Source organism: Python bivittatus, unplaced genomic scaffold, assembly GCF_059951505.1.
Source record: "Python bivittatus isolate LINGU-HERP-01145 unplaced genomic scaffold, Pbiv_v1 ctg000000_np1212, whole genome shotgun sequence".
Taxonomy (NCBI): Eukaryota; Metazoa; Chordata; class Lepidosauria; order Squamata; family Pythonidae; genus Python; species Python bivittatus.
This window is the reverse complement of record NW_028277028.1, coordinates 4,145,804-4,169,516: the sequence shown is the minus strand read 5'-3', so window position 1 is coordinate 4,169,516 and position 23,713 is coordinate 4,145,804. Positions and strand designations below refer to the sequence as shown.

General features: G+C 38.2%; 1 protein-coding gene across 3 annotated transcripts in view; it reads left to right on the top strand.

The window, feature by feature from the left end:
* The window catches only part of INTS10 (integrator complex subunit 10), a 50,619-nt gene that overhangs the window by 996 nt on the left and 25,910 nt on the right, over positions 1 to 23,713 (top strand). For all 3 annotated transcript variants that reach the window (XR_015795183.1, XM_007431324.4, XM_025168619.2), the window contains exons 2-13: positions 699 to 766; positions 4,065 to 4,168; positions 6,942 to 7,081; positions 7,797 to 7,878; positions 9,238 to 9,378; positions 11,300 to 11,471; positions 13,558 to 13,727; positions 15,573 to 15,706; positions 18,666 to 18,819; positions 19,402 to 19,484; positions 20,723 to 20,875; positions 22,787 to 22,895. Coding sequence is in view for 2 of the 3 variants with exons in the window: in XM_007431324.4 (XP_007431386.2) it covers positions 699 to 766; positions 4,065 to 4,168; positions 6,942 to 7,081; positions 7,797 to 7,878; positions 9,238 to 9,378; positions 11,300 to 11,471; positions 13,558 to 13,727; positions 15,573 to 15,706; positions 18,666 to 18,819; positions 19,402 to 19,484; positions 20,723 to 20,875; positions 22,787 to 22,895 (1,510 nt within the window). In the remaining variant the exon portion in view is untranslated. The remainder of the gene's footprint in view (positions 1 to 698; positions 767 to 4,064; positions 4,169 to 6,941; positions 7,082 to 7,796; positions 7,879 to 9,237; positions 9,379 to 11,299; positions 11,472 to 13,557; positions 13,728 to 15,572; positions 15,707 to 18,665; positions 18,820 to 19,401; positions 19,485 to 20,722; positions 20,876 to 22,786; positions 22,896 to 23,713) is intronic.

Sequence of the window (23,713 nt, the reverse complement as noted above, 5' to 3'; positions counted from 1 at the left end):
GAAGCTTATTCCCTCATAGCTACCAGGGAGAGTTATTTTCAGCAGGAAAATGGCATGGGAAGAAGTTAAGTCCTTTTGGATTGTTGTCTAAACAATAGCTTGTTAAGGCACAGAGGACTGTGATCTTTTCCAGAAAGGGATTAGACTGGTACACTAGAGGAACTGGGCAAAGCCACTCCTGGCAACAAATCCTGTCTAAACCTTAAATACTGGATCCAGAAGCATATCAAAATGAAGATGTTTACAACCATGGCCTGAACTTGGTACATAAAGAATACATAATATTGGTGGTGATATAAGGGTTGCCTTCATAAATAAATTTATTTGGAGAGGAGACCTTTTAGTAAAAAAGAATATTACAGTATGAGGATGTAGGGTTCCCTAATGAAATCTAAGAGCACCATCCCCTAACCACCCCATTTTATTCAGTTAATGTTTTCCGGTAGTCTTGTAAAACAATTAATTGGGTTAGACCCAATTGTTAGTAATTGAGGAACTTCATTGAAGAAAACCTTACAGTGAAACTTGTGGAACACCATACTTTTAATGTGATGGAATGAATGGCTCTTTATTAGTGTTAATGCTTTTGTTCTTCATTTTTTCTCTTTTTAGTTATGCTAAGGTAGAAAAAATATGCAAAATTTTCAGTGCAGGGATCTGTTTTCTGTCTCTTCACACTCTTCTTTCTTGCTTCCTAGTATGAGATGTACTCCATTGAGAGGAATGCAGAGCGAACAGCATCAGCAGGCAGATTGCTATATGACATGTAAGATGTATTTTATTGGATTTTCCCCAAATAAGGACTGAATGGATAGGATAGCTACTTCATTTGTAACTGATCTATTTTATAAAATGTGATACATTCTCTTATGTGCAGATGACTGAGCCCTCCTCTCTGAAACTAATCAACATGAGAATAGCTTTATAAGCAATTGCCTCTTATTGTAATTATAACCAAAATTATAGTTTTTGAGGAAAAATACCTTACAGGTGCCAATAAATAGGAATCAATTGAATGAATAAAGCATTTTAAATATCTGTGAGTTATATTTCAAGCTTTGAAATCTGAGGTACATATCTCAAATTTCCTACTGAGTCCTCAGAGAAGTATGGCTGCTACTTTTATATTCTGCACCAAGACATGGCTAATATGTCCCTGCTCTTTGAAAAAGGTAAAAGTTTTAACCCAGTTTTCCTAGAGAATGCAGACTTGGTCCTATAAGGAATATATGCTCTTAGGGATAGTAGGATCCAAATTTGTACAATTCATTCTTGCAATTCTGCAATGTATTCCAAATGTCCTGTACCTGGAGGTAAGGCTTGTTTCAGCAAAGGTGCAAATTTGTTTGTTTTGTTTTTTCAGCTTATGGTTAATTTTTTTATACTAGTAGATTTTGTTCCATTAATTCTGAACGACAAATTTAATTCAATGTGGAAATAGGTGCTAGTGAGTTAATTTTTATCTTGGATTTTTTCCCCTTCAAATGTTAATATTGAAAGAATGATTAAATGACACATTTGGTATATACCTTTATAAAAATGCAAGTTTCTGACCAGTTTCATACCTGCCTCTTACCTTTCCATTCTTACAGTGCTGAAATTGCCAGTCGTTCATGTTAGTCTGGTTTAATATCCTTCCTACAGCATTATTATGGCAGACATAACTTTTAATTTGGTTAATGCCTATGCTAATGTCTTCCTTTACTGTCCATTTTATAGAGATATTTGTGTGACTGTGATCAAGTTTGTTATGACGCCTCTCAGGCATGGAGCTTGTACTTCATGTTTTTTATTTGCTGTCAGACTAAAATTTGGACATTTCCAGCAGCATAACATTTGTCTCAAAATCTGTTCTGCACATAATCTGTTATTTAATGCAGGTTAATATCTAGGTTTCACATACATTTGTGTACTTTCAGAAATTTGAAGATAAATTCAGGATGTCTTGGTTTTGTAATAGAGAGAAGTGTTTTTGTATTTTTGTAAGAAATTTCTCTGTGCTAATCTTTTTTACCATACAGGTAGTCCTCTGTTAATGACAGTAATTGAGATTGGAATATCTGTTGCTAAGTGATGCAGTCATAAAGTGCAATGTCACGTGACCACATCACTTACCAACAGCAATCCCTGCAGTGCCCGTTGCCCTCATTAAGTGAGGATTGCAGGTTGTTAAGCAAGAACCTTCTCGCATCTTCCTGCTGGCTTCCGACAACCAAAGTCAGTGGGGAAGCCATCAGGAAATTGCAAGTCCCAGTGGCTTACAAGAAAGCCAGCAGGCAGGTAAGTGGCTGCTGCTGGATGGGGGAGGGTGTGTGAGGGTGTGCGGGTGGCCAGGGCAGTGCAAGCATAGAGGGGCTGGGGGAGGGTGGATGGGTGGCTGGCAAGGAAGTAGCCCCAGAGCCATGGTTCCTCCCCAGCAGGGGAGAAGCAGGTGAAGATGGTGAAGGTCAGGTGGGGGGCAGCAGGTGGCAGTCATAAATGCAGGCTGGCTCTAATTTTTATCATGTGGCCGCGGGGGTGCTACAACAGTCATCAGTTCAAAGACTGGTCGCAAGTCCATTTTTTCAATGCTGTCATAACTTCGAAAGGTCACTGAGCGAATGGATGTTAAGCAAGGACTACCTGTAATAATCTAATATGATGGACAAGTAGGATCTCATAAGATTTCTTTTAGTTTTAAGTTTGTGGAGGTGTGGAAATGAAATAAAGATGTGCAGATAGATCCAAAGCAGTAAAGGTGCTTTGGATTCAGCGTGGACGTGCTTGTTGTACCTGTCAGAAGCCTTGTTTTTTCAGGTATCTCATGGCACCCATGCAATGCTAGGAAAATGTGCATTTTCCTAGGACCACACAGTAGCCACCAGGAAATGACAAGGCTTCTTTTAGCTGTCACTGACAAGTATAATATGTGCATCCACATCGGATCCAAAGTACATTTCCTGCTTTGGATCCAAATACTGATACCTTGGGGACAAAATACCTAACATATATATGGCATGGATAGAATTTGTCATCTAATGATATGAATGAACAATAAATTCAGGATGGACCAAAGAAAATTCTTCACACAGTGTGTAATTAATGTATGGAATTTGCCAACATGTTTTGATATTTTGATGGTTCTGAAAAACAAGGTAATGGAATTGTTAACTGGAGTGGCTAAATGGAACTTCAAGCTTCAAAGGTAGGGGAACACTGGTAAGGGAGAGAATACTGAATACTTTCATGTTGCTTTGGGTCCTAGAAGCTTCTGGGTTGGCCTCTGTTAAAAGAGAGCTTTATCAGTTCATAGAAAACCAAAAACTTCATATGTCTCAAGCTTGTAGCTTTTTCATTATGATTCTTCATTATAAACATTTTTGCTAGCATAGAAGTGTCATAATCCATTTTATGACAATAAACTGAAATTATATACCTCATCCACATTATTTCTTAGAAGAAATTGTTTAAATGATAATATCAGTTGGAATGTGTCATGCTATAGATACTTTTATATAAAAAGACTGTAGGTGGCTTCCTGAGTTTTTATTCTTTTTTCTTTTAATATATTGTCTTATTGAATTATTATAAAATACAAGTAGTACATTATATTATTTGGGTACAGTGGTATTTATACAGAATTGACTAGAGATTATTAACACTGATGATTTAAATAACTTATTAAAAAATTTTCTTTATCTTTAAAGGTTTATATTAACTTATGTTTTCTAAAATGTTAATGTTAATGACATTTAGAGCTGAGTGTAGCATTGTCATCTTCATATTCTTTTTTTTTTTTACTTGCTTGAACATTGATGCTTTGGACAGTTAAATTTTTTGCTGTTCCTTGTACAAGGATAACTTGTACTGCTGTTAAAAATGTTATATTAACTTATGTTTTCTAAAATGTTAATGTTAATTACATCTAGAGCTGAGTCATCTACGGGGATAACCTGTACTGCTGTTAATGTGACCAGTTTGGAAAAACCCTTCACTTTAATAGTATGCTGTTCATAGCAAAATTTCAGCTGTTCTTGTGTGATTTCAAATAGAAATTCCCCCTCTTCTCCAATTCTTTATTTCAGGTTTGTAAATTTTCCAGATCAACCAGTGGTATGGCGGGAGATTAGTGTTATCACATCAGCACTACGAAATGACTCACAGGATAAGCAAACACAGTTTTTAAAAGGTATACATTTCTTCTACAATTAAATTCCTTGCAGTACAATTAAATAATTTACTAGTGTTTTGATGGGTTTGATTTGTAGAAGGCTTTGAGAAACAAGGTGGTAGTAGCTTTTCTTCTAAATTGCCCTACCCAGTAAGTTACTTGTGTCTTACCAGAAGCTCTTTACAGTGCAATCCCTTAAAATAATTACTTGAAGTAAGTCCCACTATATTGTGTGGAGTTTCCTCTTCAATGCAACTGTGGTTATATTTTAGCCATACAGCTCAGGAGTTCATGGTAGCCATGGGCCTATCCCTGATCATCCAGGGCCCAACACAGGACAGTGGTCACACACCTGATCTGGTTTTCCTGTTAGAGCAGTGGCAATGTGATCTGGAATTTAGTGTCACTCTTTTAGTGTCATTCTTATCATGGTCAGATCATGGCCTGATTACTATGGGGTTTCTCAGTGCCACTATCCACTGCAGGGAGGCAGGACCTATTAAATTGGTCCGCCCTCAGTGATTGATGGACCCTGATGGATTTCAGAGGGAACTGGGGGTTGTTCCTTCTGGTCTGCTGTATGGCCCATCTGAAACCTTGATGGCTGCTTAGAATAAGAGGGCTGCTGAGTCCTTGGATTGGATCATGCCTATGCAACCTCTCCCTTCTCATGGATCCCATCACACTCTGTAGTTCATGAAAGAACTGAGGGAGATGAAACAAGAGAAGAAACATATAGAGCATCTCTGGCACTCAACAAGGGAAGAACTTGACTGAACATGTGTTAGAGCCACTATTAAGGCCTACCTCGTGGTGGTAAGAGGAGCAGACAATACTTCTCTGCCCTTATTGCATCCTCAGATAGCTGTCCCGCAGCCTTGTTTCAGGTGACACCTGCCCTTTTGGTCAGAGATCCCCCTACAAGGCCACGCGGAAGAATTTGCATAGCATCTGTTGGACAAAGTTGCTCAAATTTGTTCTCAGTTGGATGCCAGCTTTTTTGCAGGTCCTAGGGAGATTCCTGGGGAAGAGTCTTGCCCTGTTATCAGAGAATGGTTTGAACCTATTGGGCCTGAGAACCTATTGCTCTTTAGATCCATGTCCCTCCTGGCTAACTAAAGCTGCCAGGGGGTGTTGTGTGGGTAGGTTCTAGTGGTGGTGAATTCTTTGAGTGAAGGGGTTGTTCCTCCACCCCTTAAGGAGCTGCTGGTCCACTCCCCCTCAAGAAACCATCCCTGGATCCCACCATACTGGATAACTTTTGTCCAGTATCTAACCTCCCCTTCTGGGGGAAAGTGATTGAGAAGGTGGTTGTGCAGCAGTTTCAGAGGACTCTGGATCTGGACCCCTTTCAGTCAGGATTCAGACCTGGGTATGGGATGGAAATGGCATTGGTTGCACTTTTGGATGATCTTTGGTGGAAGCAGGATAGAGGATGTGCATCCATCCTTGCTCTGCTTGACCTCTCAGCTGCCTTCGATACCATTGACCATGGTATCCTTCTGGATCAACTCCAGGGATTGGAGGTGGGTGGCACTGTATTGTGCTGGTTCTCCTCCTTTCTCCAGGGTTGATTCCAGCTGGCGGTGATTGGAAGGGAGAGATCCCACCCTTGGCCCCTACTTTGTGGAGTCCCACAGGACTCTATTCAACATCTGTATGAAGCTGCTGGGTGATATCATCCTTCACTATAGGGTGAACTATACCTCTTTGCCTCTGGCAAATTAAGCTATGCTGTTGATATCCTATCCCAGTGCCTGGAGACTGTGGGGGCCTGGATGGGGAACAACAGGCTTCAGCTGAATCCTGGCAAGACTGAGTGGCTCTGAGTTTTAGGGCCCTCTGTTCAGGGGCTGTGTCATCTTTGGTATTGGATGGGGTTGCACTGCCCCAAACAAACCTGGTGTACAACCTGGGGATCCTGCTAGACTTGCGTGACTCTTGCAGCTTCATGTTGTGCGCCAGTTGTGCCCATTCCTGAACTGGAAGTTTCTACTCATGGTCACTCATGCGCTGGTCACCTCCTGGGTAGATTACTGTAATGCGCTCTATGTGGAGCTACCCTTGAAGAGTATCCGGAAGCTTCAGTTGGTGCAAAATGCAGCAATGCGGGCAGTTATGTGTGTCCTTAGAACAGCATACATTATACCTCTGCTCCGAGAGTGGCATTGGTTGCCAGTTTGCTTCCGGGTCCAATTCAAGGTGCTGGTTTTAACCTTTAAAGCTCTTCATGGCATGGGGCTGGGTTATTTGAGGGACCACCTCCCCCCTATTACATCTGCCAATTCTACCAGGTCTGGCAGAAGAGGTATGCTGTGGGTCCCATTTGCAAAGAGTTTCAGATTGTCCCCATCCTTGATATCTTTCTGGAAGTCCCTTGAAACATGGCTGTGTCAGCAGGCTTGGGGATCTCAAGGAAATGGTGATCTCGTGAGATGGCAGCATTGTTTTTAACATCATTTTTTTCCTTCTATCTTGCTATTAATATTGCTGATGTCTTTTTAATTGTACTTGTTTTAATATTTTGTTTTACGACTGTTTTTATTGTGTACCACCTAGAGTCACTTTTCTGCAATATGGGCAGTATATAAATATGATAAATAAATAAATCTGGAAAAAGTATATTCTCTTCACAGAAACAAATACCTAAGCGAATGTGTCGAGAACTTCCTCAGATTTTATGCCAGTTTTTCTCCCATGTTCACACCCATACTTTCTGTTTCCAGTTTTTACCTATGTCTTACCTTTCAAAACCATTAATTCATTATTGCCTTCCACCCTCTCTTTCAAGGTTTATTTGAAACTCTTCCAGGCCGAGTTCAATGTGAAATGTTATTAAAAGCCACAGACCAGTGCTTCAATACTTTAGAACGGGCAGAAATGTTACTTTTGCTTTTACGGCGTTTTCCTGAGACTGTGGTTCAGCATGGGGTAAGAAAATGAAGATTACATGCTAAATACTTGCATGTCTGGAGGTTGAGTCATGGCAACTGGACTTCTTTTCTTTTTGGTAGAGACGTTTTGCCACTTGTCCAAGCAGCTTCTTCAGTCTAAAAAAGTTAAAAAAAACTTTTTTTAGACTGAAGAAGCTGCTTGGACAAGTAGCGAAACCTCTCTACCAAAAAGAAAAGAAGTCCAGTTGCCATGACTCAACCTCCAGACAATTCCACCTGGATGACTGAGAATCTTCATAAACATAAATACTTGCATGTGTGTTCTTTAAAATGTTGTGAAGCTTCACAAAATGAATGTGTGTGTATTTTGAACCACATTAATAGATGAAAGCACAGATTGGTAGGATGGAAATAAAGGCAGTTTCTAGCAGCAATAACCAATATTGGGAACATGATCTTAAGCCTATTTCATAATAAAATGTAGAGAAAATAAGTTATCCTAATGCTTAATTGAGATAATAATGTAGATTTATGTGCATATTCCTTCCTTTTTATTTTGAAAGGAAGAAATCCTAAACTTGCTTATTCAGATATTTTTGACGGTGCTAGTCCATAGCATGTTAATATAGCTGTAGGTTTTGTAGTACTAAGAAATGAGGAAAGAGCGCTTCAGTTTTCTTTATGCAAAATGTTGGAAACTGGAAAACATGTATAAAGAATAACAAATTTGATTTTATTTAAATTTTGCAAAGGTGGGCCTTGGGGAAACATTGTTAGAAGCAGAAAATATTGAAGATCAAGAATCGCCAGTTAATTGCTTTAGAAAATTATTTGGTAAGGATATAATTTCGTTCCAAAACTAAAAAGCAAGATATTGCACTGTTTTACACATTGAAGGTTGTGATAATTTTAGTTGTGAAATCTTTAAAATCTTTGCTTGTATATAATGTTGCTTGAGTTGTATGAGTAAATTAACACATCTGAGTCCCCTGATTGTCTTTTCCTTTTGTTTGTCAACTGACAGTGCAATTAGAAAAATAAATAGGACAGGAACATGATGAAAATTATTTAAATATTTTTTAAAATATTTTTTATTTATTATTAAATTTATATGCCACCCATCTCCCCCAGAGGAAGATTTAGAATCACATTGGTGAAATGGGGAATAATAAGGGCACTTTAATTAATTTTTTTTGAAGCTCCTTTATCCTTTTTTTATTATGAGCTCTTTGGGAACAGGGAATAATGATCCTGACATGTTTGTGCAGCAGAATCATAGTAAAAAAACCATTATGTTGAAAGAAACTCTACAGGTAGTCCTTGATCTGTGACCATTCATTCAGTGATCGTTCGAAGTTATGATAGCGCTGAATGAATGGTGGTTATGACCAGTCCTTGGACTTCTGACCATCTCAGCACCCCAGCGGTCATGTGATCACAATCTGGGCACTTGGCAATTGGTTCACACTTAACAACCAGTGGCAGTGCCCCGCGATCATGTGATCGCCATGTGCAACATTCCCTGCTGGCTTCCTGAGAAAGTCAATGGGGAAGCCAGCAGGAAAGGTTGCAAGTTGCTGTGGTAAGTGTTCCCCACCCGCACACCCTCCTCCAGTCCTTCTGCACTCACACTGTGCTGCCCTCTCACCCACCCACTGGTAGGAAGTTTAATAAATCCTCACTTAACAACAGTGGGATTTGGTTAACGATGGCAACCAGGACTGCAGGGACTGCTGTTGCTATGCAATAAAAATTCCAGTCCCAATTGCTGTCATAAGCCAAGGACTACCTGTAATATTAAAAATGCAGTTGATTTATTGATTTATTTAATTTGTATACCACTCAACTCCCAGTGACTCTGGGCAGTTATTCCAAACATAAGTGAATTAATTACATCTTTAAATGTTTACATTGTGGTAAAGTAATGCAGTATTTTTTGTATATCCATTTTTGCAGAAAAATCAGTTCTGAAGAACCATTTTCTTCTGCCTGAGCAAGAGAGAGTGTCTGTTTGCTGCTTAATTTAAATAAGCTATTAATTTTAGCTGTTGTTAGCAGGACGTTATTGTAAATGAATCTCAAATAGCTTGTCACTAAATGCTTTCTGCTTAAAGAATATAAATATTGCTTTGTTAAATAATGACATGTTGCAGGTAACTGACAAATTAAATTTGATTTCATTATCATTTTTAGTTTGTGATGTTCTGCCCTTAATAATTAACAACCCTGATGTACGGCTTCCTGCCAGTCTGTTATACAAGTATCTGAATAAAGCTGCAGAATTTTATATTAATTATGTGACTAGATCTTCACCGACAGAAAACCAGTATCCAGGTAAAAGTGCTAGAGCAAATTGCACTAACAAATTAGAAATGGAAAACTAGAGAGATTAATGTATTTCAAAACAGTGGCTGGGTTCACACATCATGTGAATATTATTCAAGAATCTTAAACCAAGGTTAATGAAACAGAATTGCCATGTTCACATAATACAGGTAGGCAGAGCGTAGGGTGGTGGGGGCGGCTGGGGCTTTGCACTGTGGCATTGGGATGTCTGGCTGCAGCGTGGGACTTGAGGTGGCACTCCTTGGTGGCAGTGGGGGCGGTGGGGCTGAAGTGGAGGCCTGGGGGCAGCGGCAGCTGGCTGAGACTGCTCAAGGCCCCAGGCCTCTACTTCAGCCCCAGTGCAACTGGGGAGTGCTGCTGTGCAGGGTGGCCAAAAGGGCAAAGATGGGAGTTGAAGCACCCCTCCAGTCATAAGTGCAGGCAGGCTGCCAAGATCCAGGATTTTGATCACATGACTGCAGGGGCACTGCAATTGCTGTAACTTTGGGGATTGGGTGTAAGTACCATTTATTCAATGCCACTGTAACTTCGAACAGTCGCTGAATGAATGGTCATAAACCAAGGACTACCTGTATGCCACTCTCAAAGAAACAAACTATATTTTGGGTTATCATTATGATACCTTTTCCACAGCATGCTAAGATAATGTCTAGGATTCTACAGGATCTGAACCTCAAGTTAAGTTCACTTCCTGGTGATTCCATGGCAGCAGTGTGAAAGTGATTTATCATTGCTTTCTTCTAAGATGCTTTTTCTTTTTCCCATAGTTCTGATATTCCCTGGACAATTCCCATCCAAGAACTAACCAAGTCCAATCCTGCTTAGCTTCCAAGCCAACACAAGGCTGACTAAGTGACATACTAAGTTACTACTCAGTATGCTATACAGCATTAATTTTAACCTTACCTTCCATGTTGTGTGATCCTAGCCAATATGTAGCATCTTGTAAGGGAGAATGTATGTTTTGGGACTTTATCAACGGGTTCATTTGTATATAATGATTACCATTTCATTTCTCTCATCTCTGTCCTGTCTACTTCATCATCCTCAAATTTTGTGATAGAGTGGAAATTTGGATGATGTCAGTTCTTAGTGTGTTTTAGGATTTAAAGTCTTCAGTAGCCTATTTGGTAGTTTATTTTTTAGTGTTTCTTCCCTCCCACCCTCAAGTATTAGAACTGAAAACTATAATTATAAAGGGCAATAAGAAAATCTGCATTCTTTTGAAAAATTATCACTGTTCTCTAAACCAAAATAAGATTCAGGACAATGCGGTCAAACAATATAAAAGGAAAGCATTAGATCCTTTTTGAGATATTCAGAAGAAAATTGATCTAAAACCCCTAGATTTTTATTATTTGGTGTATATTTATGTACAAAGAAGGGAATTCCTGCTTCAAGAAGATTGTAATTTAAACATAACAGAGGTGATAGCAAAGGAAAGGACAAGAAATTGAGGAAATAAAGAAATGAAAAATAATTGTATTGTGTTTTATATGTACTTTGTCCTGCCTATATAGTAAGAGGTTTTATAGTGGACAATTCAAATCATGAGTGACAGAAAGGGAAAAAGAACAGAATGTCTTTGAAGATCAGATCTCTTAGGGGCAGCAGAGATTAACAGAGCTAGATTAATGAAAATCACAGTCAAGGATATGTTAGAATGTATGTGGAGAAATCAGACCTTTATGGATTACAAAGATTAAAGATAAAAATGTTTATGGGATTTAGTGGTTGTTTTCTTCTTGATGTTTGTCCTGATATTGGGCCAATATTTGGTCTTAACATTGCTGCACATCATTATGTGTTTCTTATAAATATACATTGCAGGAGAGAGAACCAAAAGTTGTGTTCGATGTTAGATTAATTTTTGATAATAAATTAAACTACTGTTTCTGTTCATTTCTAGGAACACAGGACACATCTGATCTTGTGTCCCCTAACAAACGAAGTGCTCAGAAATATATAATTGAAGGTCTGACTGAGAAATCATCTCAGATTACAGATCCTTGGGAAAGGATATTCAAAATACTGTCCATAGTAGGTGTGAGATGTGAATGGCAGATGGATGTGGCAAGAAGGTTTGATAAATTATTAATTTCTTAAGATATACTTAATTAACTGATGAATTTTGACCTGATTTGTCTTGGCAGAACAATATATAAAAAGAATAGCACATTTTTTCAGCCTTAAATATTCTGTAAAAGTTTGCTGGAATCATATTTTAGGGTTAGTTGAATTTAGTCCTGCTGTTACACATCCTTTCTGCAGCAAAAGCATACAGGTAGTCCTCGCTTACTGACTGCCCCATTTGAAGTTACGTCGGTGCTGAAAAAATAACTTTATGACCAATGCCTGCATTTACAACCTTTGCAGTGTCCTCAGTCACATGATCGCCATTACAGGCAGTACGCATTGTCTTGTGCCTGACTTTTCTTGTTTTCCCATCTTGCAGAGTGGAGAGATTGGAGAGGAAGGGATTATAAGAGAATAAACAGGCACACAATGGGGAATATACATTGGAAGGAATGCGGTGGTGGCAGCAGTCCCAAGCATGCTCAGAGCTGGATGCTGCCAGCGTGCTACACAAACATTCTGGTGTATTCCCCATTGTGTGCCTGGAGACAAGCAATTTCTGTAGGCAGTCTCTCCTGTGTCTGATCTGTTTTCTCCCCTGTCCCCCCCACAGAGCAGAGAGACTGGAAAGGAAGGGATTGCAAGAGAATACACTGGGTTGTTTGCATAGTGTGCTCATGGCTGCCAGTGCCAGTGCATTGCTTTTGATGTGTATTCCCCATTGTGTGCCTGCTTACTCTCTTTTAATCCCTTCCTCTCCAATGAATATAAATACAAACATTAATTCCATTCTTGTTAATTATACCAGTGCCAGGGTGAGCATTCCAGAGAGTGGTGGAGTGGTTAGGAGGCAAACAAAAGCAGAAGGTGTGCAACTGATTAGTCTTGTCAGTTTGGAGACGGAAAGCACAGTCTCAGTCGTGTGATTTCCCACGTAGTGACTGTTTCACTTAGTGACAGAGTTGCCGGTCCCAATCGTCATTAAACAAGGACTACCTATCCTGGAACCAGTTTGTTGGATTTGATTGACAGTCATATAGTAGATACCTTCAGGGGTATCTGTTCTAATGCTTAGACTTCTCTTGAGGGAACAAGAAAGCTGTATTAAAATTTTAGTAATACTAAAACTTTATACTTGTTCTTTCTGAATTTAGAAAAAAAAATGATCTAAAGCTATTCTGTAATTGTTTTCTTTATATATAGTGATTGGACTGTTTTTTTCCTCAAATCATTGCTACATATAGTTTTCTGCATGACTGCTTGGAAGTTCAGTGTGGCTTTTTGCTATAACGGAGCATATTCTGAAAATTAGAGATTTTAATAGAATTTTCTTTGAAATAAGTGTGCATGGCTTTAAAGAGAAATGTTTTGGTTCTAAGTTTAGTAACGTCAACAGATCTTAGAAATATTAGAAATAGTCCCAGCTACTTCCTCAGGTGCCTACTTTCCTGAAAAATTGTGGGCTTTAGGGTACATGGGACAAATGTAATGGTACTGGGGAGAGTGGAATCACCTCAAACTGGACAGATCTCTGCTTAAACCTGGGTGATTCTCCTCTGGTAATCTCTCATGAGAAGTGGGCAACCTTTTGATGGGCAGGAGATGCTTTTAACATTTTTGGAGAGTTGAAAACCACAATGGATGAGGTGATAATGTATAACGAGCAACACTATGTCAGGCACATAAGTGGAACTAAGACTTTGAGGGATTTTCCAATGCTCTTTTTTTCTTTTACTTTGAATGGTATTAAATTATGTTTATACTAAATGTTTGTGTGCTTCTTGACTCAAAATAGAGAGAAACTTCATCAGCTTTCAGTGCTTGTGCCCTGAGAAGCCTTTGGGGATTGCAAAAAATGTAATGGATTTTAGGACCATACTCACCTTTAGGTGGCTTACGTGAGCCATCCTTGTTTTATATTGTTCAGGAGATTCCCTAACTCCAGATAGGATTTTTGGAGAATAAAGATAAAGTAAGAGGAAAATAATTAGGACTTGGTTTTCTGTTTTTCTGTTAAATTAATTTTTAGGAATGTACTTCAGTTTATTGTAATTTATAAATTCTATTAACTGAATGTTTTTTTATCCTCAGAAGCTTTGGTGACATATTATTGAAAATGAAAGATGTCTGCAGATACATAAGTAATTATGATAATGAAGCTCATGCAAAGTACAAGACCCAAGTGGTGTATTCGACAATGCTGGTCTTCTTCAAGAATGCATTCCAGTATGTCAGCAGCATCCAGCCTTCTCTTTTTCAAGGTGTGTTGAAATGATGCGCTTCCTGTGTCCCGTTGGACATCTTTGCCAGAACTGCTTTTGTGTGCAGTCTAACTTAATAGCAGTATTGGGGTTTTGGAAAGACGTATTTGCATTGGGATCACATTCTGTTTTCTACACATACTTCATATTAGTGTACTACCTTGTTTGATTCTAGGTATGCTGCATGAATAGATGGTGAGGTAACTAAAAAAAATGAAGTCAAGCATGTGAAACCACTGTCCCCTAAATAGGTTCCCACCATTTCTCTGTTCATTCCACTGTCAAACCGCTGCTACTGCTAAAAAGTATTTTTTTAATGTTGAATTGGAATCTGCCTTTCTATAATTTAAGTTCATTGTTCTGCATTCTATATTCTGGAATGGAAGTCTTCACTTTTTATGGGTGATGTTCTTTCAGATGTTTGAAGAATGTTATCCTATTCCCCCTCTTAGTCATCTTTTCTCCAGACTAAACGTACTCCTTCACATAGGTCTTCGTTTCTTGTCCCGTGATCATGTGCATTGTCCTTTTGTGAACCTGTACCAATTTCTCTCAATTCTTTTAAAAATATTTTTAACCAAAATTGGATGCTGTATGCAAGATGGGATTTAATCAATGTAGAATTAAGTGCATTATATAATGATGGAAGATCCTTCCTCCAACAGAAAGCAGCACTCAAAAACTAATTATGACATATGAAATTATTGGAATAAAGTATCGGTCTAATTAGTGATAACTGCAATATGTATTGGCACTATCTACCTTTACTGGCAGGGAGAAAAAAAAATAAGCTTTTTCTTTCCATGTGAGCTTTGGGCATATGATCATAGTCTGTGCAAGCTCTCATAGTTCTTTTTCCCTTTTTGAGGTGAGAGCAGAAAATATTTGATTGCCAAAACTTTAGTGACTACCTTCTGTTACTGTCATAACTAACAGGGATTTGGAGTTCTTCTATGGCAGCATTCCCCAACATGGAGCCCTTTAAGTGTGTTTAAATATTTAATTAAGGAAACATGTACTATTGCTTACAGTTTGATCATAAGCATTTGTGGTATTCATCACTAAACTTAGCATGGTGAAGTATATATTTGATAAACAAATTGTAGCAGTTAGGAAAAAATAGAGTTAAATAGTGATCCCTGGCCAGATTCAGCGCCCTTCCAACAGCTATCACTGAAGGTAGATATCAAAATATTCCCCTCAATCAAAGACTATGCCCATGTGGCAGAGGAATAATTGAAACGATGGGACATGTCATCTTATATTGCCCTCTCTATGCAGATGCTCACCAGGAACTATTACCCCAGTTTCTTGATAAACACCCCGGTTGTTCTGACTCCTTCTATCTCAAGTTGCTCCTATCAGACCAATCTGATCTTATTTCATTGTCCTCAGCTAAATTCTGTTTTACAATCTGTACAATACAGTGTAACATCCCTAATCAGGCGTGAATCTCATGTCTAACTTCCTACTCTGTGACCAAATAATAATTGATCAGATACGACAAGTTAGTATAAAAATTTATTACTTTTGTAGTCTTTTATAAATTTTAGTATTATTTATACCATTTTATAGTTATTGTTTTAGTCAATTACAGTATTTAGATTATTTGTTGTAAAATTAACTGTAACTACAAAGGATTTTCTTTGTTTATAATATCTTCACACTGCAATTTTATCTCAGTAATTCTATCCACATCCTATTTTATGTTATTAACATGATTTTTGTTTTTATACTTACTGTAGCTTAAGAGCTATGCCATTGGTTATATGCTGGTCTATGACCAAAATAAAATTGATTGATTAAAATTGATTGAGTTAAATAGTGTTTTCATGTTAAACTCAGGGTCAAATGCTTCAAACCAAGTTCCACTGGTTCTCATAGAGGATGTGTCCAATGTTTATGGTGATACAGATATCGAACGCAGCAAACACGTTCACAAGAAGCGGAAACTTGCTGAAGGGAGAGAGAAAACAATGGTGATTTCCCCCCCATTCTTTATATAAATATTATGTAATTTGGTGCAGGGTTTGTATCATTGTTCAAAACTTTTTTTTCCAAAACTGTGATATAGTTTGATAGAGAAAGTAAACTTGCCAAGGAGAAATTTCAGACCTTGTGTAGTAGATCAAGATATATTCTCAGTGGCTGCTCCCCTTCTTTAGAATACCTTACTCCCTGAGGCAAAAATAGTCCCAACTGCATTCTGGAGAATACAGTGGGGCAAAAAAGTATTTAGTCAGCCACCAATTGTGCAAGTTCTCCCACTTAAAAAGATGAGAGAGGCCTGTAATTTTCATCATAGGTATACCTCAACTATGAGAGACAAAATGGGGAAAAAAATCCAGAAAATCACATTGTCTGATTTTTAAAGAATTTATTTGCAAATCATGGTGGAAAATAAGTATTTGGTCAATATCAAAAGTTCATCTCAATACTTTGTTATATATCCTTTGTTGGCAATGACAGAGGTCAAACGTTTTCTGTAAGTCTTCACAAGGTTTTCACACACTGTTGCTGGTATTTTGGCCCATTCCTCCATGCAGATCTCCTCTAGAGCAGTGATGTTTTGGGGCTGTCGCTGGGCAACACGGACTTTCAACTCCCTCCAAAGGTTTTCCATGGGGTTGAGATCTGGAGACTGGCTAGGCCACTCCAGGACCTTGAAATGCTTCTTAGGAAGCCACTCTTTCGTTGCCCGGGCGGTGTGTTTGGGATCATTGTCATGCTGAAAGAGCCAGCCACGTTTCATCTTCAATGCCCTTGCTGATGGAAGGAGGTGTTCACTCAAAATCTCACGATACATGGCCCCATTCATTCTTTCCTTTACACGGATCAGTCGTCCTGGTCCCTTTGCAGAAAAACAGCCCCAAAGCGTGATGTTTCCACCCCCATGCTTCACAGTAGGTATGGTGTTCTTTGGATGCAACTCAGCATTCTCTCTCCTCCAAACACAAGTTTTGTTTAGGCCAAAACATTCTACTTTGGTTTCATCTGACCATATGACATTCTCCCAATCCTCTTCTGGATCATCCAAATGCTCTCTAGCAAACTTCAGACGGGCCCAGACATGTACTGGCTTAAGCAGGGAGACACATCTGGCACTGCAGGATTTGAGTCCCTGGCAGCATAGTGTGTTACTGATGGTAGCCTTTGTTACTTTGGTCCCAGCTCTCTGCAGGTCATTCACTAGGTCCCCCCATGTGGTTCTGGGATTTTTGCTCACCATTCTTGTGATCATTTTGACCCCACAGGGTAAGATCTTGTGTGGAACCCCAGATCAAGGGAGATTATCAGTGGTCTTGTATGTCTTCCATTTTCTAATTATTGCTCCCACAGTTGATTTCTTCACACCAAGCTGCTTGCCTATTGCAGATTCAGTCTTCCCAGCCTGGTGCAGGTCTACAATTTTGTTTCTGGTGTCCTTCAACAGCACTTTGGTCTTGGCCATAGTGGAGTTTGGAGTGTGACTGTTTGAGGTCGTGGACAGGTGTCTTTTATACTGATAACAAGGTCAAACAGGTGCCATTCCTACAAGTAACAAGTGGAGGACAGAGGAGCCTCTTAAAGAAGTAGTTACAGGTCTGTGAGAGCCAGACATCTTGCTTGTTTGTAGGTGACCAAATACTTATTTTCCACCATGATTTGCAAATAAATTCTTTAAAAATCAGACAATGTGATTTTCTGGATTTTTCCCCCCATTTTGTCTCTCATAGTTGAGGTATACCTATGATGAAAATTACAGGCCTCTCTCATCTTTTTAAGTGGGAGAACCTGCACAATTGGTGGCTGACTAAATACTTTTTTGCCCCACTGTAGTTAAAATCTGGCTTTTTTGGAAGGCCTTTGGTGATTACCATATATACTCGCAAATAAGCCAAGAATTTTAGGTGCCAAAATACCCTGAAAAAATTGGGTTCGACTCATCTGTGAATGGGCATATCTGCGAGTATATACGGTAATACCATACTCTTATATCCCCTATATATTTGTGTATAAGCCCATCCACGGATAAGCTGACCCTCAAATTTTTAACCAGAATACCAAGAAAAATGCATACTCTGTGGATTACCCATGGATAAGCCAATTGCAAAAATTAAAACATAGAAAAATTTTGAGGGTTGGCTTATCCACGAGTGGTGCATTTTTCACAGTATTTTGGTTAAGAATTTGAGGGTCAGCTTATCCGCGGATGGGCTTATATGTGAGTATATGCAGTAAGCAACTAAAGGAAGATCCATACCATTATTTTTGGTTATTACTTATGTTTTTTTATTGTTGAGGGGGGTTTTTTTTGCTCTGTGCTTTGTATTGTATTTGACTCTGTACTTTGCCTGCAAACCCTGGAATGAGGCATTTTATAAATCTAATAAATAAATAATTTTGATTTTAATAAAGAACTATAAATATTTGGCCTTATATAATAATTCAGACACAGTAATTTCACACTGGAAATTCCATTCCATGGTATATATCAGTTACTCTTGATTTTGTATTATTTGACACTAAGAATTAAAAATATATTTAATATCTGTTAATTGCCTCAGAGAAATGTATGACATTTTCTTGAGGCAATGAACAACAAGCAGATACTGGCATACTTTGGACATGTGATTCAGGTAGATGATGGAGTAGAAAAGCAGCATTTTAAATAAATGGTTCTAGAATCTCTGATATATTAATGTTTGTTGATAAACTAGTATCTGGCATTTTGAAATGCTAGAAAATCTGTTATACCATCTGCCCTGTAAAACCATTTGAGCCCATAAAAGCTACTAACATTTTAAAGTTATCCTGCTCCTTGGTTGAAGACAATGCTTACTATCAGTGATGAGATAATCAGTTGTTTTAAAATACAGTAGAACACTGCTAGCTTTATTGTTTGGTTTTTGTCCAGTTGACTACTGCTCAGATTTTTATGTTTTGTCTTTGAAGTAGAGCTCTGATGATGAAGATCCTTCTGGGAAGGGCAAAAACAGGCTCATTACAATAAATGCAACAGATCTTCCAAACTCAGTTGAAGTACAAGAGAGCTTTAGGTTGGCTAGAGAGAGCTGGGAACTTCTACACTCATTGGAATCATTGGATAAAGGTAAGCATATAAATACATCTAGCACTGAAGATGCTACCTAGCAGGTAACACAGTGTTTGCAAGAAAACAGCCAAGCTCAGAGAACTCCAAGGACTGCATATTTGCATTCTATCAACTCTTTCACATTGCCTGCCTTTTCTATAATGTGAAAAAATATTTAGAGAATTTTTTGCACTTTGTTAATTTTCTTCTTTATTTTGAATCTGGGTCTTAGATTTTTGGCAGGGAATTAGTTAGGCATCTTTAATCCTTCCTTGAATGAGACTTGCTGAAAATCTTAAATAACAATGAATAATTACTTTACTACTATCCATGCTATTGCATTTTTACTGGGCTGATGATTCACTGAATTTCAAAATATATCTATTACTATTGGTTTCAATAGCAGCTGCTCTCTTTTTGATCATGAATCTCCTTGAAAATCAAATATTTTGATCTTTCAAAGGAGCAAGGGCAACTTGTGGCAATTTTTTAATTTCCAGAACAAGATACAAAGAGTGTTTATAATCAAATTTAAGTTGGTGAATCTTATGTTTCAAAGACAGTATCTTATATTTTCATCTACTTTGCTTCATTTTATAGAATTTACAAGAATTTGTGTGTCTTGGAAGACAGATACCTGGCTTTGGTTGAGAATCTTCCTCACAGATATGATTATCTATCAGGTAAAAAATGCAGGAGCAAACCTTAAACAGATCCACTTATGTTCTATTCCTTAAGCCTCTGTCACAAGCATTTAGATCAAGGGTCCCTAAACTCTTCAGCTCATTGACCCTTTCATGAAGTTTCAGATTGTTCATCGACGCCCAACATTTATTATATGAAAATAATTTAATAAATACTATTTTAACTAATAATACCACTACTACTACAATGACTACTACTAATAATAATAGAGACAACTCAAGGCTGCTCTCATTGGTGGCTGACCATCCAACCCTGGGTAAGACTGTCTCGCCGCTAGCCACCTCACCTTCAGGGCTACAGAGACCCCAAAAGATTAATTGACCCCAGTCAACCTTCCATCATTTATCGACCACCTGTTGACCCCCAGACATTTATTGAAACCCTTTTGACCCCCAGACATTTATCAGTATTGACCACTTTGGGGAACCCTGATTTAGATGAATGATGACATGTTTTAACTAAACATTTTAAGTAATCTTATAATCTTCACAGAGAAATTTGTCTATTGGTGTCAGCCCTGTGAGGTAGGCCAGATCAGGAAACTGACTCCATAGGAAGAATAGAACTATACTTTATTGAGATAGACTACAAAAACAGAATCTTGCAAATCTGCCTGTGTTTCCCCTTCCCTCCCTATTATACTCTGGAGATGAGGCTGGGGGGGAGCCAGTCTGACTCTCTTTCTAATATTGTCCTGCCTTCCTAGACTTAATGCATGCTTTTGTACCTGTTATTGTCCTAATGGCGTCTGAATTGTTTCTTCAAGATTCTCTCTATAACTCCCTACAATTGGATGGATCATAGATAGAAGAATAAGTAGCATCCCCCTTCTTAAGTTCTTGAAATATTTAATGAAGAAATACCTAAAGCACTTTAAACACTCAAAAAGTATAAAGTGCTGGTTAATTATTAAACCACTAATTTAAATCTTGCCTCTTTCATAAATTCATGAACTGGCTTTAGGCATATTGTTTTTTCTTTCAAACTGGAATATAAGAAGGATAATGCTCATCAACATTATGAGGTTCTTTTAAGATCTATAAAAAGTTTATGTGAAGCTAATTATTTGTGCTATACCTGTCAGTATTAATATGTGTTTATTTCTGTATGAAAACAGAAATTTACTGTCTGGAAATCTTGGAACTTTTGTAAATTATTTGTATTGCAAAATGGAACATTAAATTTTTTAGTGATTTGACTTTTACTCTTTTAAAAGGGTCAATATAAAAAAGCAATTGCCAGTTTGCATCACTTAGCAGCTCTGCAAGGATCTCATTCCGCACAGCAAATCATGGGGCAAGGATCACTAGAGAATCAGCGATTCCTAATCCAGTTAGCCACCTGTCATTTTGCCCTCGGAGAATATCATGTAAGCTCTTCTGTTTGGTTGGGGTTTTTTAGTTCAGTTCCTTTCCTTCCTTCCTTTCTGGATGCTTTCTACTGCTAATAAAACTGGGATTTATGGGAAATGCAGGCTGTTAATCAAGTTGTGGAGGCCAGACAAAATATTTAAAACTACTTTTGCAAATGAATTTGACATTGACTTTGCCTTTGAATTCAACCAGGGTGAGTGAATACTATATTCATTTATATAAAGCCGATCTGCTTTCATTTCATGCAAATTGATAAATGCACCAGTGTAGTGGATAATATTTACATTACACTGAGAACCAATGTGCTATAGTGGCTAAGGTGTTGGACTGGCACTATGGATTCAGGTTCTAGTCCATCCTCGGCCACAGCAGTTCACTGGGTGACTGGGCCAGTCACTCTGTCAGCCAGATCTACTTCACATGCCATATTGTTGGGAAAAGTAGCAGAAGGGAGCACTACCTATGCCATCTTCAGCTCCTGTATGAAAATGGGAGATAACTCTAACAAGTACTGTATGTATAGTGTATAATTTACACACACACACACGCACACATACATGTACCTACATTATTTACATTTATTTACATTACTTACATTTAGGCCCAGAAGCTGGCTGGGTGACTTTGGGCCGATAACTCTCAGCCCTAGACTGGGAAATTGAAAAACATCTCTACCACATACTAGACCAGTATGGTAGATTGTGGTCCATCAGTGAAGAGGCTTTTGTTCTGCAGTGGATTAATTTGGGGTAATAATTATGATTACACACATGCACACACACACACGCATGTACACACAAACATCTGCACTTGGAATTGTGCACCCATTTTAGATCTTGCACTAAGATCTCCCAGTTTTACCTGCAAATGCCAGATGGTAGTGAATGAGTTGTGCCTTTCGGTGCTGTTTTTAAACCTATTGTTTAATTACAAATACTTGATGGCTTATTGGTATGTAAAACTGTAGACACATCCCTGTAGCTTTCATCTCTTAGGAGAAAGACGAGCAAGCCTTTGGAATGAAGACTGGAAGCCAAATATGATTGCATAGATTGCTTTTTTCTTAGTAAATTTAATTTGCAGAAGAATCACATTGTGTCCATTAGGAGTCTTATAATTTGTAATGCAAGTTCTATTGTAGTGTATTAGCTAAGTCTGTGAATAGGGAGGCTGCCTAATTCAAATACCATCTCATCCACAAATCTAGTCAGTTGCCTTAAGCAGCCTCAGTCTCTTTTGTAATTCACATGTTCAGCAACACAGAATTTTCATTTAGCAATAACAATTAGTGATGGCTAAACAGCAGGTTCTTGGCTTGCAAAAAAATAAGTTACTTTAAGCAGCACTTTTGATATAAAAAATCCTAAGCATTCAGTATTTGCTCCCTGCTAAAAGGACCCAAGTCTGCTTATCAGCCAAGCTGGACTGTTTGTTTTTTTCTTCGTGAACAAAACTGGAAGCTGGGAGCTGAAAGCCATATATTGCTTGTACAAACTATAGTGGTAGTCTTCAGTATTCACTGTTCAATATTACTACTACTTGGGGCTTTCCTGCCACCCAGTAGATACAAATGGTGTCATAAATTCCTGTAGGGCCAGAAAAAAGAGCTAGGTGTCTGTGCTGACCAGCCCAATTGGAAGCTGAACAGCATGGACAGAATATGCCAGTGGAGAAAGACTATCCCTTCTGTGATTGTTTTGATGTTGCAAGCAATTCCTAGAGCTGGACTGTGTTTCTTGCATGCCAGTACTGCTTTCAGGAATCAAGAAAATCTTTTTGCGTTTATGAATGTACTTTCTCTGATTCCTAAGAACAGTATGGTAATACACTTGCTGGCTATTTTTTTTTTGTTCTAATTGTTGGCTTGTGTAGATTTAACTTATAATTTATCTCACATTTTCTTGTAGTTGACTTGTGAAAAAATTCTTGATCTAATGTGCTACATGACACTTCCCATACAAGAAGGAGCCAAAATACAAGACGATCAGCCTACGTTAAAGTCAAAATTCAGAAAAGGTAAATTATTACCTTATTTCCAAATAGCAAGTAAAGGAAAAGAGTACAGGAGTACAAGTGAATTGGAAATATTTTAAATTACTGATTACTGAAATAATATTGAAAATTCTAAAATCCTGAAAGGGCTTTTGACAAGGTGACATAAAGATAATATGTTGTCCTTTAGGAAGGACTATGGGTAAGAGCAGCTACACATTTTAGCTGGAAATTGTTATGTGCTGTACTCCCAGAACTGGACAAAGGAGTGGATAATTTGGGAGAAAAGAACTGGCCATTTGAACTACCAGTGATAATGGTAAGAAGGGAATTATCTCTTATCAAGCCCCTTTCCTGGATTCTAATAGCTAGTAGCAGCTGTCATTGGGAGGAGATATTTGGTAGCAGCAGGTCTAGGAGTGATTGCTCTTTACTGTACTACACAGGTGAAAACAACCAAAAGCTGAGTAGCTTATCACACTGTAGGGCAAGGAAATTATTTCATAATTGTTATGTAAAATTGGCATGTGAGTGCTTACCCAAACTGACACTATAGACTCCTAGACATAGAAATGACCATTTAAGAAAAGAAGCGTAATCTGTTCAGTGCAGGAATACAGATTAAAGCATTCATACCTGGTTTCTGCTTGAACATCTCCAGTAAAGGGTAGCCTACCACTTCTCTAGGTAATCAGTTCCACTGTCAAACTGCTCTTACTGTTAGAAGGGTTTTTCCCCCCTAACCTCCAATTGGAATCTGCCTTTCTATAACTTAAACACACTTTATAGATATTTAAGCCAATAAACGTTTAAACCTATCATAGTGCTTTTTATTCTATTTG